This window comes from Mirounga angustirostris, unplaced genomic scaffold (genome assembly GCF_029215605.1).
Source record: "Mirounga angustirostris isolate CCGP_5_RB_7025 unplaced genomic scaffold, mMirAng1.0.hap1 SCAF_4, whole genome shotgun sequence".
Classification (NCBI taxonomy): domain Eukaryota; kingdom Metazoa; phylum Chordata; class Mammalia; order Carnivora; family Phocidae; genus Mirounga; species Mirounga angustirostris.
The window spans coordinates 148,308,012-148,324,489 of record NW_026991712.1 but is presented as its reverse complement, the minus strand read 5'-3'; the positions used below and the strand labels follow the sequence as shown (position 1 = coordinate 148,324,489).

The window sequence follows — 16,478 nt, the reverse complement described above, 5'->3', positions numbered from 1 at the left end:
TGTGGCTAGTAACTACTGGTTTGGACAGTATAGCTCTAGAATAATGGAGTTCCTAATATATAATCCTTTTTGTCCACTGTGACAGGTAAAGGTTTTTCTTGATTTTAACTTTTTTTTTTAAGATTTTATTTATTTATTTGACAGAGAGAGCGAGAGCAGGAACACAAGCAGCAGGAGTGGGAGAGGGAGAGCAGGCTTCCCGCCGAGGAGGGAGCCTGATGTGGGACTCGATCCCAGGACCCTGGGATCATGACCTGAGCCGAAGGCAGACACTTAACAACTGAGCCACCCAGGCGCCCCGATTTTAACTCTTTAACCACGAATAAGTCTGCAGAATCCACTAGAAAGCAGTGTTCCCTTTAAAAAAATACTTTAGTTCTAATATAAGGGTGACTAAGCTAGCAGCCCAAGCTGTATCTTTAGTATGAGTCTCCAGAGGTGCCGCTTAGAGTTCTTCCCTTGACTCCAGGCTATTTATTTACCTGGTCCTAACTGTTCACTCACCCTAGACTGTTCTTAGGCTGTCTTTTATTGGCATGGCTGTTACTTTCACAGGAAATATTTCATTGATATGGTGATATGGTTGAGATTGATGTGGTTCCAAAGCATCATATACTTTCTTGCACTATTAATTGCTAGTCGGGTAGATCTCTAAGGGACTTTAAGAGGTTCCTGTATCCACTTTATTTGAATTTATGTGACAGAAAGTGACTATAACCTCTAGATCCTTTTAATAAGATTTTAGATCTAGCCAGTGATCTCAATGTAGATATGTATGTGCTAAATATATGTGTGTATATATATGTTTGTGTGTGTAATAATGTATTATAGTGAAATTGAAGGATAGACTAGTAATGTATTGGTAACAAATTAATTCCCCAAATTCAATAGCTTAACATAAAGTTTGTTTATACCTCACTCAAATGCTGCAAGTCCATGGAGGGCTCTGCTCCATGGTCACTCTTGCCAAGCTGATGGAGGCTCTACTCTCAGAAATCTATACTGTCTAGAACTTGAAGACTCCTTATTTGTCATAGCAGGAAAAGGTAGCGTAGGAAATCATGCACTGGCTCTCAGGTGCTTCAGCCTATAGGCCATTGGTCAGAACTAGGCACATGGCCCCATCTAATTCCAAGGATGGGCTGGGAAATGTAGCTGTCTGCGTGTCCAGGAAGACAAGTAGAACCAGATGTTAGTGAATATCTGCAATATCTACCATAGTCACTCACTAGCCCCATGATCTTGGAAAGCCACTTTTCTCAGCCCTAGTTTACTCATCTATAAGTTGTAATAATAATATTCTTACGTCATGGAATTGTTATGTATATTAAATGAAATATTTTTACATGGGTGTGCTTTGGAGATGTAAAGTGTGCTGGAAATTTTAGCTGTTCTTTAATTATCTTTTGAAATTAAAGTGCTGCTTATTTTTTTCCAGGTCTACTGAATGATGGAACTGTAGGTATTTTCAGGGGCAACCAGATGCGCTTAAAGCGTGCTTGCATTCGGAAAGCCAAGATCTCTGCTGTTGCTTTCCGGAAAGCTTTCTGCCATCACAAGTTAGTGGAACTTGATGCTACAGGTGTGAATGCAGACATCACGATTACAGACATCATCAGTGGGCTTGGCAGTAACAAATGGATCCAGCAAAATCTCCAGTGCCTCGTGCTGAACTCATTAACTCTTTCCCTCGAAGATCCTTATGAGCGGTGCTTCAGCCGGCTTTCTGGCCTTCGAGCATTAAGCATTACCAATGTTCTCTTTTACAATGAAGACCTCGCTGAAGTTGCCTCATTGCCAAGATTAGAGAGCCTGGATATTTCTAACACCTCAATCACAGACATCACAGCTTTGCTGGCCTGCAAAGACCGACTCAAGTCTCTAACCATGCACCACTTGAAATGTTTAAAAATGACAACTACCCAGATACTGGATGTTGTTCGGGAACTAAAACATCTGAATCATCTTGATATTTCAGATGACAAACAGTTTACATCAGACATAGCTCTTCGCTTACTAGAACAAAAGGATATCCTACCCAACCTTGTCTCCCTAGATGTTTCTGGGAGAAAGCACGTGACAGATAAAGCTGTTGAAGCCTTCATACAACAACGGCCCAGCATGCAGTTTGTAGGTTTGCTGGCCACTGATGCAGGTTACTCTGAATTCCTCACCGGTGAAGGACATTTGAAGGTTAGACTTTTAAAATGTATTATTTTGTCAGGCTGACCGATGTCTTAGCTGCATAAGGCTCCATTAAGATGAATGTCTAACAATATATGGAACATGTCTGCGAAAAACGGCGTTGTATAGTGGAAAGGGCTTGCTTTAGAGTCAGAGAATCCCAATTAATATCCTAGCTTGCTTGCTTTGTGACCCAGACCAAGATAAGGATGTAACTTTTTGGGTTTCCATTTCTTTATTTATAAAACAGATATTCTATCTAACAGAATTCTTCTAAAGATTAATAATTGTATATGTAAAGTGCAAGTCACGTAGTAGGCCTTGGATAAATGATAGTTTTCATGATGGTAATATTTAGATATTTTGAACCACTGTAACATACCGTTTCTAATTGGTCACTTTAAAAAACTAAGGATACTCCTTGTTGAATTGATATCCATTGGGAAGTCAAGTTCTCCAAGGAGATCTTTACTGTAGAAGTGGTGCAATTTTGCTTTTCTTAAGGTGTTTCATGCCTAATGATTTAAATTTGTCTGCTTGGTACTTGGGATTCAAAGATGAAAAAGATACAGGATCTGCCTTCAAGGAGCTTAGTCTTGGTGATGATACAATCATAAATAACTATAAACCCAAAGATCAGTGTAATGAGTAGAAGAAATTTCTTCCAGCTGGAGAATTTGGGGCTTGATGGAAAAGATGGTATCTGAGTCAGACCTTGAAGGATACAATTGTGACAAGTTTAAGGAAAACTAATATTTTTCTAATATACACTGTGAATCCTCTAGAAGCCTTATATTGATAGGTATTTGCCTCATTTTACAGATGAGAAACATAGACTCAGAAGTTATATGATTTAGGGCGCCTGGGTGGCTCAGTTGGTTGGGCGACTGCCTTTGGCTCGGCTCATGGTCCTGGAGTCCCAGGATCGAGTCCCGCATCGGGCTCTGTGCTCAGCAGGGAGTCTGCTTCTCCCTCTGACCATCTCCCCTCTCATGCTCTCTCTATCTCATTCTCTCTCTCAAATAAATAAATAAAATCTTTAAAAAAAAATTATATGATTTACAGTTAGAACCAACATTTGGATTTACATGTAATTCCAGAGCCCCATTTTTTCCCCCTACTGCCTACACTTAATTAAGCAGAAGCATCCTTTGATCCTACCTGGAGCAGAGTCAGGGATGGCCTAGAAGTGGATATTGTGACCCAAAAGGCAAGGTATCTTTTTTGAGTAATCATGACAGATTCAAAAAAGGAGAAGGAAAGGTTAGTTGTAAATATCTTATAAACATCTTAGTTCTTAGGTTATTTGTAAATTTAGACCTTAAAAAATAGAATGTAGAAAATGATTTTGAGTTACTCTTTTTTATTCATTCAATATTTTATCAAGTGCTGGGCACTGTGCTGGGCATGGGGATTTGATGGTGGGGCCAAACAGACATGATTTTGCCCTCATGGAGCTTGTAATTTAGTGAGGGAGTCAAGCAATCAAATACCATGTGCCAAATGTGTGTGCGTGTGCTTTAAATATACATAAACACATATACTTAAATATATATATCACATACATATATATGTATATCATATATACATGCCTGTATATAGGCTTTAAACTATATTGTGCTAAAATCTAGAAGATAATGCAGTATTATATATGAGAGTGTTTAACAGAGAGACTTGACTTAATTTAAGGCTTCTCTGAAGAATTGATGAATGAGTGGAGATCTTAAGGGTGAGTAGCTTGGTAGAGAACATTCCAGGCAGAGAGAATAATATATGCAAAATATGTGTGGTAGGAAGGAGCACAGTACATCCAAGGAACTGAAAGAAAGGCCACTGTGGCTAGAGCTCAACAGTAGAAAGTCACAGAGCAATGAGATGAGGCTGGAAAAGTAGGCACCAGGGCCAGACTTGGAAAGGTCGCATAAGCCAGGTGCAGGGCAACAAGAAGTGTGAGGACCTTACTTAACAACTTGTTATAGAACAAAACAGATTTTTAGCACAGGGCTTGTTGATGAAGGAAATATAAAAACGTAAATTACTATTGTAATGTTACTTAACTGCCTAACAAATTGGTCTAATAGTAAAGAATTCTAAAAATTAAAAGGGGAAGAAATCCCTGTGTGCTGGGAGTTAAGGGAGAATTTCCGAGATGAGGTGAGCTTGACCTTCATCCTAAAGGATGAAAGGAATGTGTCCCTGGTATGTTAAGCTAAATAATATTCTTAAGGCAAAGATCCTATAATAGGTATGATTCCAGAGCAGTACAGTTTTTGCTTATTTCTTCTTACAACCAACAGACCCTCCAGTGAATTAGACTAAGTTATAAAATTGAGACTAGTAGGACATCTGTATTTCACAATGCCTCTGTGAAACAAGTTTGTGGGGTTTTTTTTGTTTTTTATTTTTTATATTTTATTCTTTTTTGTGAAACAAGTTTGATTTCACAAATGGAGCCGTTATTACTTTGAAATATTGACCATATGAAACACCTACTTTATTTGGTATCATTATCTAGTTTCCTCCTCTGTAAACATTGAAGTAGTGATTCTCAACCTGGACTACAATTAAAATCACCTGGAGTGTAATTATGTGAAATGATGGATATGTTAACCAACCTTATGGTAATCATTTCCCAATATATACATGTATCAAATCATCATGTTGTACACCTTAAACTTACACAATGACATATGTCAATTATATCTTGATAAAGCTGGGGGAAATATTTATTTATTTATTTATTTATTATTTCTTAAAGATTTTATTTTTAGGTAATCTCTATACCCAACGTGGGGCTCAAACTCACGACCCCAAGATCAAGAGTCACATGCTTTAGGGGCACCTGACTCTTGATTTCAGCTCAGGTCATGATTTCCGGGTTGTGGGATCGAGCCTCACGTGGGTCTCTCCACTGGGCATGGAGCCTGCTTGGGATTCTCTCTCTACCCCTCCTCCCCCACCAAAAAAAAAAAAAAGTCACATGCTCTACCAACTGAGCCAGCCACACACCCCTGGGGAAAAAAAAAATTTTTTTTTAAATTTTATTTATTTGACAGAGAGACACAGCGAGAGAGGGAACACCAGCAGGCTTCCCGCAGAGCAGGGAGCCCGATGCGGGGCTCAATCCCAGGACCCTGGGATCATGATCTGAGCCAAAGGCAGACGCTTAATGACTGAGCCACTCATGCGCCCCAAAAAATTTTTAATTAAAAGAAATCACTTGTGGAGCTTGAACAATTAAATCAGAACCACAGGGAGGTAGCACTCAGGCATCAGTATTTTCTAAAGCTCCTTAGGTGATTGCAATATTCCAGCCAAAGTTGAGAATCATTGTTTTAAAAGAATTTTTTTTTTTTTTAAGAGATCACTGGGGGCGCTGGTTAAACGTCTGTCTTCAGCTCAGGTCATGATCCCGGGGTCCTGGGATTGAGCCCCACATCGGGCTCCCTGCTCAGTGAGGAGGCCTGCTTCTCCCTCTGCCTACTCTGCCTGCAACTCCTCCTGCTTGTGCTCTCTCTGTCTCTCTCTCAAATAAATAAATGAAATCTTTAAAAAAAAAAAAGAGGGCGCCTGCGTCGCTCAGTCGTTGGGTGGCTGCCTTCCGCTCGGGTCGTGATCCCAGGGTCCTGGGATCGAGCCCCCCATCAGGCTCCCTGCCCTGCGGGAGGCCTGCTTCTCCCTCTCCCACTCCCCCTGCTGGTGTTCCCTCTCTCGCTGTGTTTCTCTCTGTCAAATAAAAATAAATAAATAAATAAAATCTTTTTTAAAAATTAAAAAAAAAGAGGTCATTGGGGGGCACCTTACTGGCTCAGTTGGAAGAGCATGGGACTCTTGATCTTGGGGTATGAGGTCAACCCCATGTTAGGTGTAGAGATTACTCAAATCAAAACAAAACACAAACTTAAAAAGAGATCATTGAACTTTCCCTTTTGTTCAACTATATACAAAAATTGATGTTCTTTTTAAATTATTTACTGATTTGAGAACTGAAAAATAGTAAGTCATGTTAAGGGAGGAGAGCTGAGATTGCCACATCTCCTTTTTAAAAATTGTCCAGTTTAGGGCGCCTGGGTGGCTCAGTTGGTTAAGCGACTGCCTTCGGCTCAGGTCATGGGATCCCAGGGTCCTGGGATCGAGTCCCACATCAGGCTTCCCCTGCTCTGCGGGGAGCCTGCTTCTCCCTTTGCCTCTGCCTGCCACTCCCCTGCTTGTGCTCTCTCTCTCTCTCTGTGTCAAATAAATAAATAAAATCTTAAAAAAAAAAATTGTCCAGTTTAGCAAAGTTGTTGAAACACTTGTCTGAAATGATTGTTTTAGGATTGTGATGCTTTAAATTAGTTGAGGGGGCACCTGGGTGGCACAGTCAGTTAAGCATCTGATTCTTGGTTTTGGCTCAGGTCATCATCTCAGGGTTGTGAGATCAACCCCGCCACCCCAACCACCATGTCAGGCTCTGCAGTCAGTGCAGAGTCTCCTTAGGTTTCTCTTTCCCTCTCCCTCTGTGCCCCTCCCCAAATCCAAACAAACACACAAATAAGTGAATATTTTTAAAAAATTAATAAATTGAGGTTGGCTTTTTGGCATTACATGTCTTGTTTTTTTAGGCCACACTAAGGAATGCAAGAATTAGAGACACTGTGACTCCCCAGTACTCTTTATAAGGCATTGTATAGTACTCTGAGTGGGTGGTTATAAGAACAAGAGGTTTGTTTTTTGCACTTTCATGTGTATTACTTAGTTTGATCTCTTGACTGTGTGAGAGAGGTATTATTGTCCTCAGGGGGAATGGCTTTAAGGGTGACAGCCAGCTAATACTGGAGTCTGCCTTTGTATCTTGGACTGTTTGATTCCAAAGCATGTGTCCTTTCCACTACATCACATTGTCTCTGTTGGAGAATCTTAGTTCTTTACTTTCCCCTCAATTTCTAGTCCCAACACAGAGGGTTTTCTTACCATAGAATTTCTAACTCTGTCATTGTTTCCCCACCCAATTTGCTCTTCTGTCACCATCAGTTTTCTGAACCTTCCATTTTTCCACAACTAGGATTCGTTGGCCATCTCATTCCCAGACTTTGGGGTTATCTACTAAGCTGTGGTTCCAGTTCCTGAGAATCACTGGAAATGTGCAAAACTCAATATTCTCATTTTTACTTAGCTTCCTAGATATCACTCTTATCTTTTTTTCAAGCTTTTCTGACTACCATGCTTAATTTCCTTTATTGGTTCTTTCTCATTTCCCAGGTCTCTAAATATTTAAAAATTTCTCGGTCCTTAGATCTATATGCTAGACTTCTCCCTTGAACTAAGACTCCTATATTGAACTGCAGTAATCAATACGCAGTGAAGATCCATATAAGTCTTTAGGCAGAAGAGGTGATCCATTTCAAAAAACATTTACTAAGTACTTTTTATTTTATTTTTTTTAATTTTAATTTTAATTTTTTAAAGGTTTTATTTATTTGACAGAGACACAGCGAGAGAGGGAATACAAGCAGGGGGAGTGGGAGAAGGAGAAGCAGGCTTCCCACTGAGCAGGGAGCCCAATGCGGGGCCAATCCCAGGACCCCAGGATCATGACCTGAGCCGAAGGCAGACGCTTAACTGACTGAGCCACCTAGTTGCCCCTGTTTTATTTTTTTTAATTTTTTAAAGATTTTATTTATTTATTTGAGAGAGAGAGAGAGCAGGGGGGAAGGGCAGAAGGAGAGGGAGAGAGAGTCTTAAGCAGACTCTGCACTGAGCATGGAGCCTGACACAGGGCTCGATCTCCTGACCCTGAGATCATGACCTAAGCCAAAACCATGAGTTGGACTCTTAACTGACTGGGCCACCTGGGTGCCCCACCTCTATTTTAAATTGTTTGCAGAAACCGGTACATACAGATACTTGTTTTTTTATCATCTAGTATATGAAATTGGTTGAATTGAAGATGCTTGTAGTTTGAGGAGTCAGACTACTTGACTTGAGGGTTTATCACTGGCTAGAGAAGTATTTTTTTTTTTTTAGAAAGATTTCTTTTTTTTTTTTTAAAGATTTTATTTATTTATTTGAGAGACAGAGAATGAGAGACAGAGAGCATGAGAGGGAGGAGGGTCAGAGGGAGAAGCAGACTCCCCGCCGAGCAGGGAGCCTGATGCGGGACTCGATCCCGAGACTCCAGGATCATGACCTGAGCCGAAGGCAGTCGCTTAACCAACTGAGCCACCCAGGCGCCCACTGGCTAGAGAAGTATTGATCACTGAATAAAACATACATGCAATGAAATTCATTTAGAATATTTAACATTCCAGTAACAAAGTTCTTTTTTTTAAATATATATTTTTTAATTTTATTTATTTATTCAACAGAGAGTGAGAGAGTATAAGCAGAGGGAGCAGTAGGGGGAGAGGAAGAAGCAGGCTTCCCACTGAGCAGGGAGCCTGACGCGGAGCTTGATCCCAGCACCCTGAGATCATGACCTGAGCCGAAGGCAGACGCTTAACCATCTGAGCCACCCAGGCACCCCGAAAGTTCTTTAATTTTACATTCAAAGATAACTTGAGGCTGTATTTCATATAGATATTATAAAGCAGTTGAATCAACCAAATATGGGTAAATTAAGTCTTACTGAGATAATCGTTAAACATTTTCCCTCTTACAGTCTTTTTTATTTCACACAGTATTTCACTGTCTTTACAAATCAAAAAAAATCTAAGAGAAAGTTCAGGGGTCCTGGGATCGAGCCCCACATAGGGCTTCCGGCTCAATGGGGAGTCTGCTTCTCCCTCTTCCCTCTGCCCCCCCCCCCACTCACGCGCGCACATGCACGCTCTCTCTCTCAAATAAATAAATAAATAAATAAATAAATAAAATCTTAAAGTAACCACTACACCAAATGTGGGGCTTAACTCACAACTGAGATCAGGAGTTGCATGCTTTACCAACTGAGCCAGCCAGGTGTCCCTGAACAGAATCTCTTGATGCTGAATGGGAGCTAGATAAATCTGGGGGAATTAATTGACACAGTTATTTGGTGAATACTTATTGAGCGCTTATTCTAAACCACACATAATGCTAATTGTTGGGGTACAGTGGTGAATGGATCAGTTGAGTGGGGGGATTATGATAATGGTTATGAAGGAGATGTTTAGGGAGACCTGATTTAGATTGGTGGGTCAGGAAAAGCCTCCCTAAAGAAGTGTCATTTAACTTGAATAGGGAAGGATGACTAGAAATTAGTCAAAGAAAGAGGAAGATTTCAGTCAGAGAAGATGTTATATATAATGGCCTTTTGCTGGGAAAGAGCTTGGCTTATTGAAAGATCAGGAAAAAAAGGCCAGTGTAGCTTTAACATGAGTTGAGGGGAATTAAGGAGTTACTCTAAGAGACAGATAAGGGCCTAATCACATGGTAAGGCTTTATAAATAGTGTTAAATATCTTAAGATTTACTTAAGGTGCAGTATAGAAAATGTTAACTATAGGCTTATAGTAGGGTAAGTCTATCTAACATACATCTCTTTAGCACCTTCATAGGATGACTGTTCTGGGTGGGTTGGAAAGTAATCATTCGCATTTGTTTCAAGACTTAAATGGCTATCCTGGACGCCATGTATACAAATGATGTTTGGCTAGAGAAAGTTAGAGGGTTGAAGAAATCCTAAAAGCTAATCTTATGGCTATGTTCAAAGGTGTCTGGAGAAGCCAATGAAACTCAGATTGCAGAAGCATTGAAGCGCTACAGTGAGCGGGCATTCTTTGTCCGGGAAGCTCTATTTCACCTTTTTAGCCTGACTCATGTGATGGAAAAAACAAAGCCAGAAATTTTAAAGGTAAGAATAAGAAACTGGATACAAAAATTTTGAAATTATCTCCCTGGATACAGATGATGGCTTTGTGAAGAAAATTGGTGAAAATTTGCATTTGTCTTTGTTTGTTTGTTTGTTTGGTAATGGGATTGATGAGGTATGATTTCAGCTGTTAGCCATAAATGAGAAAGAGAGAAGGTAGTTGCCTAGTGTTATTGACGTTTTATAGTAGTGTCAGTAAGCGGTATAAATGCCTTCCACTTCACCTTTAACTACCTAAAACCAGTGACCAGTGTGAAACTTTTTTCACCATCTACAGTAGAAAATGGAAGTATATGACTGGAATCACAACACTGTATTGTATTGCTTCCATATGGACTTTTTAAAGAAATATAATATTGGAATTCCATAAGGTACCTTCCCATGCCACTTTTGAACCACCTGTGCTTTCATCATTAATTCATGATATTTCCCAATTAAAATCTTTTAACCAAGATAGCTTTTGAAGAGCAAGAAAGAAAGATTCTTTTTTTTTTTTTTTTAAGATTTTATCTATTTATTTGAGAGAGAGAATGAGAGAGAGAGTGAACATGAGAAGGGGGAGGGTCAGAGGGAGAAGCAGACTCCCTGCCGAGCAGGGAGCCCGATGCGGGACTCGATCCAGGGACTCCAGGATCATGACCTGAGCCGAAGGCAGTCACTTAACCAACTGAGCCACCCAGGTGCCCCAAGAAAGAAAGATTCTTAATTTTTGTTAATTGCTTAGGGTTGTGTTTATCAGATTGTGGTCCTTTGTCCACCAGAAGTCTGGAATATTATTTATTTTTAAAAGCATATTTGTGAACCCCACTCTAAGACATTTAGACTCAATTAGGCTGGATGAGGTACAAGAATCTGCATTTTAATAATCTCCCAAGATAATCCTAATACACATTTGAAACCAGTGAGTGTAGGACTGTATTATATTTGATGCCTCATTTAGTGGGCACAACAATTCCAATAGATAAGTTTTATCTTTTATTTTACGGATTGTGTAACTAAAGGTATGTGACAGTTAAGTAACAGTAAGTTAGTGGCAGAGCCAGAAATTACTTAACCACCCCGTTATCTTAAATTTTGAGAATGGGGTGCTTGGACAGAAACCAATAAAATTTCAGTCACTGGGATGTTATCTCTAACACCAGTCACCCTTCCATATATACCAGAGGATATTGGCACTTAGTATATGAATTATCTTTTTTTGGTTTTGGTTACTGTGAACCTGAGCAACAAAGGACCTCTAGTCCTGATCTGAAATATTTACTCATTCATTCATTCAGAGAATGGTGCAGAGAGAAATGAAAGAATATAGAGAATTCTTTTAAGGAATTTAGTTAGTTGCAAAGGAGAGCAGAGGAAAAAGATGGTAGTTGGCTGAGGAACTGTTTTTTTGTTTTTTGGGTTTTTTTCTTTAAGATGAGAGGAAAAATAGCTTTTTTGTATGCTGATATGAATGATCCAGTACAGAATAAAAAATTGATATAAGAGATAGAAGAACAGCCAAAGCAATGTCCTTGAGTAGACAAGAAGTGACAGATGTAGCATGTAAGTGGAGGGATTACCTTTAGAGGGGAACCCAAAAAGATAATTTATGGTAATAGGAAGGCAGCATATGCATGTTTATGTACTGATAAGGAGGATGCATGTAGTAGTGAGAATCTGAAGTTCTTTTCTGAATGTTTCAATTTTCTCAGTGTAATTGGAAGCAAGGTTCTTTAGCTGATAGTGACAATTGGGAGGATTTGTTGGGGTCTGAGGAGAGGGGAAAAGATGAGAAACAGTTATCTAGGCCAGAGGGAAGCAAATGGATTTTATTGTACTATAACTTTAGCAATGTTCTCAAGAAACTGAATGTTGGGGATTTGAAAGTGAAAAGTTTGCTACTGGTTTACTCTAAAATCAGTAAGAATTTATTTAGTGCTTAGCATATAAGAGGCACTGTACTAGGTCTGGGAAATACAAAGATGAGTTATCTGAATAGAAAAGATTCATTAGCCCTACAGAAAAATCCCTCGATATGAACAACTCGATACCTTCCTGGACCAGGTGGGCAGGAACTACGTGTTGATAAGTGATTGCTATGCCCTAGGCTCTTTGCACATGAGGATAAAAAAGATAAGACATCTTAGAAATTGTTACAGATCAACAAAGTAAAGTTTCTATGTTAAGAGGGCTGGTATTAATAATGTGAATAAAGAGAACTAATTTTTTTCCAGCTTGTGGTTACTGGGATGAGAAACCACCCTATGAATTTGCCAGTACAACTTGCTGCAAGCGCCTGTGTGTTTAACTTAACTAAGCAGGATCTTGCTGCAGGAATGCCTGTCCGACTCCTGGCTGATGTGACCCATTTGCTGCTCAAAGCTATGGAACATTTTCCCAATCACCAGCAGGTAAGCATGTGGGAATTCCTATTCAAATAGTCCTTTTAGTGTCCCCTACCCATCTTCTACCAACATACAGTTCAATTTAATAGACCAAGGCTGGAAATTAAAATGCCTTTGTAGACAGACGGTAAAGTAATAAATTTATGGTATGACTGAGTGTAGGAAAACAGAGAAGTAGAAAACTAAAGAGTACATTCCCTGCCTAAAAGTATTTAAATCCAAATGCTGAGGGAAATAGTGCAAACCATAAAAAACTCATCTTCCCCCTCAATCTTGACTTTGTGATAATTTCAGCAAATAGCCATAGCACATTTGTTCTGAGCCAGGCACTGTCAAGTACTGGCATACAGAAATGAGTAAGACGTGGGTTTTCTACTTCTAGCTGTATGGTGGGCTTCATAACCTGTCCTAGCCTCAGATGAAAATTGAAAATATAAAAATCATATTTTTAATTCTTAAAACTTAGCAGCCAGTTGGCAAGTTAATAAAAAATACTCAGAGGCCAAAAAATAAATCTCAAATAAATCTTTTTTAAAAAAAAATGGCAATCCAGATTGGTGAGTGGATCATTAAAGCCAGCTTCCCTCATTGAGGGCAGTTGCCAAATTGGATGAGCTTTAAGCTTTGTTTTTTGTGTGTGTGTTTTTTGTTTTAATTTTATTTATTTATTTGTCAGAGAGAGAGAGAGCAAAGGAGCACAAGCAGAGGGAGTGGCAGGCAGACTCTATCCTAGGACCCTGGGATCATGACCCGAGCTGAAGGCAGACGCTTAACTGACTGAGCCACCCAGGCATCCCTCGTTTTTTTTTAGATTTATTTATTTTTTTTAAGATTTTATTTATTTATTTTACAGAGAGAGTGAGAGCACAAGCAGGGGGAGCAGTAGAAGAGAGGGAGAAACAGGCTCCCCGCTGAGCAGAGAACCCGATGCGGGGCTGGATCCCAGGATCCTGGGATCATGGCCCAAGCTGAAGGCAGACACTTAACCATCTGAGCCACCCAGGAGCCCCAAGATTTATTTTAGAGAGTGAGCATGCATGTGTGTAGGTTCGGGGAGAAGTATAGGGAAAGGGAGAGAGAATCCTCAAGCAGACTCCCCGCTGAGAGTGGAGCATGTTTTGGGGCTCAATCCCAGGACCCTGAGATCTTGACCTGAGCTGAAATCAAGAGCTGGTCACTTAACCGACTGTGCCACCCAAGCACCCCTAGGCTTTGGTTTTTATGGCCTCTGGGAGCCAGGTGGATAGAGGACAAAGCAGGACCCACCCAAAGGTCACCGGAAGGGAGGGAGATTAGCTGATATTAATTCTTTTTATTATCCTGTCTCATCTAATAGAAAAGACAAAAATATGCGCAAGTAAATTCACATGGATCCAGTGGAAGTTAGTCTTTCAAAAGTAGGGAGGCAGAACAAAAGTTGTAAGAAATAATTGGTGTTTCATCAGTGATCTTCCTTTTTTTACAGAAGCTACACCTAGTTAAAAAATAACAAAACAATATTTTATTCAGGAATTTTTTTTCTCCCTTTGGTTCTTTAGTTACAGAAGAATTGCCTCCTTTCACTTTGCAGTGACCGGATCCTTCAAGATGTTCCATTCAACAGGCAAGTGTTAGCCCCAGAACTTAAAATGGGCCAAAATGGAATTTTAGAATTCTGTCTCGGGCCATTTCTTACCAGTTGGCATATCCTTGGTGTATAGTTAATCAAGTGGATGGGATTCTACACTACCTTAAAGAATGCTAACTCTACTTTCTCTCATTTAGTGTTTAGACATTCCTGTTAACAGATGGGCCTGTTTTCGTAGCCCTTTGCTTAAAAATTTATATTATTACAGTTTTTAGAATATCCACACAGTATTGTAGGCTGAAGAAACTGAGGCATATAGATTCAGTGTCTTGCTCATGGTTTTGTGTCTAGTAACTGCAAGGCTGGAAAGACTCAAGTCCAGTGTTCTTTTCTCTGTATCATACCTCTTATTATTATTGTTATTTGATACTGAATTATAGAAGAAACTTTTTAAGTAGAGGTTAAGGGAGGTTACATAGCTGGATTCAAGTAAATATAAAGTGTTCTTCCCTTGCTTTCTAAGATGTGATTTGAGAGCTAAAAAAGATTTTTTGTCATCTTACTATTTTAAATATAATTTTTAATGATGGTATTGAAAAAGAAAATATACTTATGATTTAATGAAACGTATATTTCTCAAGCAGCAATTTTACTGTGATTTATTTGGGTAACAGTACACTGTTATCTGGCACAGCTGAGGAATGAGATGTTCCATTTACTATTTCAAATAAATAGTTTGGATAAAAATATAACTACATATATCTCTCATGTAGATTACTAATTTTATTTTGTAAATACTGAGCATCTGTACTGATTACATGAAGTCATATGTAGGAAAGACATAGTCACTTTCCTAAAGAAAATTGTCAACTAACCCAGGGGTTGACAAACTTCTTTTAAAGGGCTAACTAATAATATTTTGGGCTTATTAGCCATAGGGTCTCTGTTGCAACTACTTAACTCAGCCATTGTACCTCCAAAGCAATTGAAGATGATATATACACAAATGGTTTTACTATGTTCCAATAAAACTTTAGAAAACAGGCAGCTGGACCCACAGCTATAAAATCACTATATGTAAGCTAACTTTACTTACCTCTGATCTAGCCAATACACTGCTAGATTTGAGCTTCTTTGTGGTCAGAGACTGTGATTGGTTAATCTCTTTGTCTCTAGTGCTTAAGTGGATGTTTGATGGATGAATGAATGAAAAATGAGTATGACAGAAGACAGAATTTTTCATAGAAGAAGATGACAGAATGCATTGGGCCCCCAAACGAGGAGGGAAAGATTTCATCTGATTGGTGATCATTAAAGATTTCATGTTAGTGATGGCATTTGAGATAATAAAGATAACGACTAACCTGTATAAAGCACTTCTATTGCCAAGCACTGTGCTAAGTGTTTCACATATGTTTATTCAGTCCATACAAAAGTCCTGTGAAATTGTTATTCTTATAATTTTCATTTTATAGATGAAAAAACAGGCAGAGAGAGGTTTAGTAACTTTCTCAAGGTGATTAAGATATAGCAAGTAGCAGAATTTAGATTTAAATCCAGAACCTCTACTTTTTACATCCTTGCTGTATTGCTTTGAAGATGAGAGCTGGTTGAATTGATTGTTTTATGTTGTGGGATCTGCACAAATACAGGTACAGAGGAAGTTTATAATAATAATAGAAAAAAACCTTTATCAAAAGCTTGGTATGTGCTAAGTTCTGTACTAAGTTTTAAGTTTTATGTGTAATATTATTTAATCCTCACAACAATCCTATTGAATAGATCTTATTATTTTACAGATGAGAAAATTGAAGTTCAGAGAGATTAAGGAAATTGCCCCAGGTTCCCAAAGTTAGTAAGTGGTAGAAGTGATATTTGAAACTGGGCTGACTCCAGAATGTGTGATGTTCTTAACGACTTTCCTGCATTGCTTCATATGATAAAATAACGTATTTTATTATTATCAACAACATTAGGTAGAACTAGAATTTAAACCCCAAAATACAAGGAGCTTTAGAATCTGTGCTCTTTTAACGGTAGGGCTATCTTAATCATAATTGTGGGCATGTTTGGGGACTAATGAGCAGTCCACTTTGCAGTAAGCATCGGGTAGGCAGGAAAAAAGATTTGAAAGTATGGGCCCATTGTTAGAGTCTGAAAATACTGTGAGTACAGGAATGACATCATACCTAAGTTCTCTGACAGATTTATATATTACCAATGTGTAGGCACAAATTGAAGGGAAAACAATGAGGCAGAACGGCCCATTAGGAATCTACTGTAAAAGAATCTGAGATGGCCTTGGGAATAGAAAGGAGGTAACAGTAAATTTGAGAGATATTTGCAGAGGAGTAATTTATATCTCTGTAATTCAGCCAACATGTATTAAACACTATTCATGTGTAAAGCTCTGTATTGGGTTCTTGGTATAAAGGGCTGAATAGGACATAGTCCTTTACCTCAAGGAACTCACGGGCCAATGGGGGATTCATGTGAGGCTACAGATAATCACTCTG

At 39.0% G+C, this 16,478-nt stretch overlaps 1 protein-coding gene across 1 annotated transcript in view; it reads left to right on the top strand.

Moving 5' to 3' along the window:
• Positions 1–16,478, top strand: part of ZYG11B (zyg-11 family member B, cell cycle regulator) — a 71,097-nt gene that overhangs the window by 30,349 nt on the left and 24,270 nt on the right. Inside the window, exons 3-6 of the mRNA XM_045897680.3 lie at positions 1,439–2,193; positions 9,853–9,993; positions 12,225–12,401; positions 13,934–13,998. Of these exons, the coding sequence (XP_045753636.2) occupies positions 1,439–2,193; positions 9,853–9,993; positions 12,225–12,401; positions 13,934–13,998 (1,138 nt within the window). The remainder of the gene's footprint in view (positions 1–1,438; positions 2,194–9,852; positions 9,994–12,224; positions 12,402–13,933; positions 13,999–16,478) is intronic.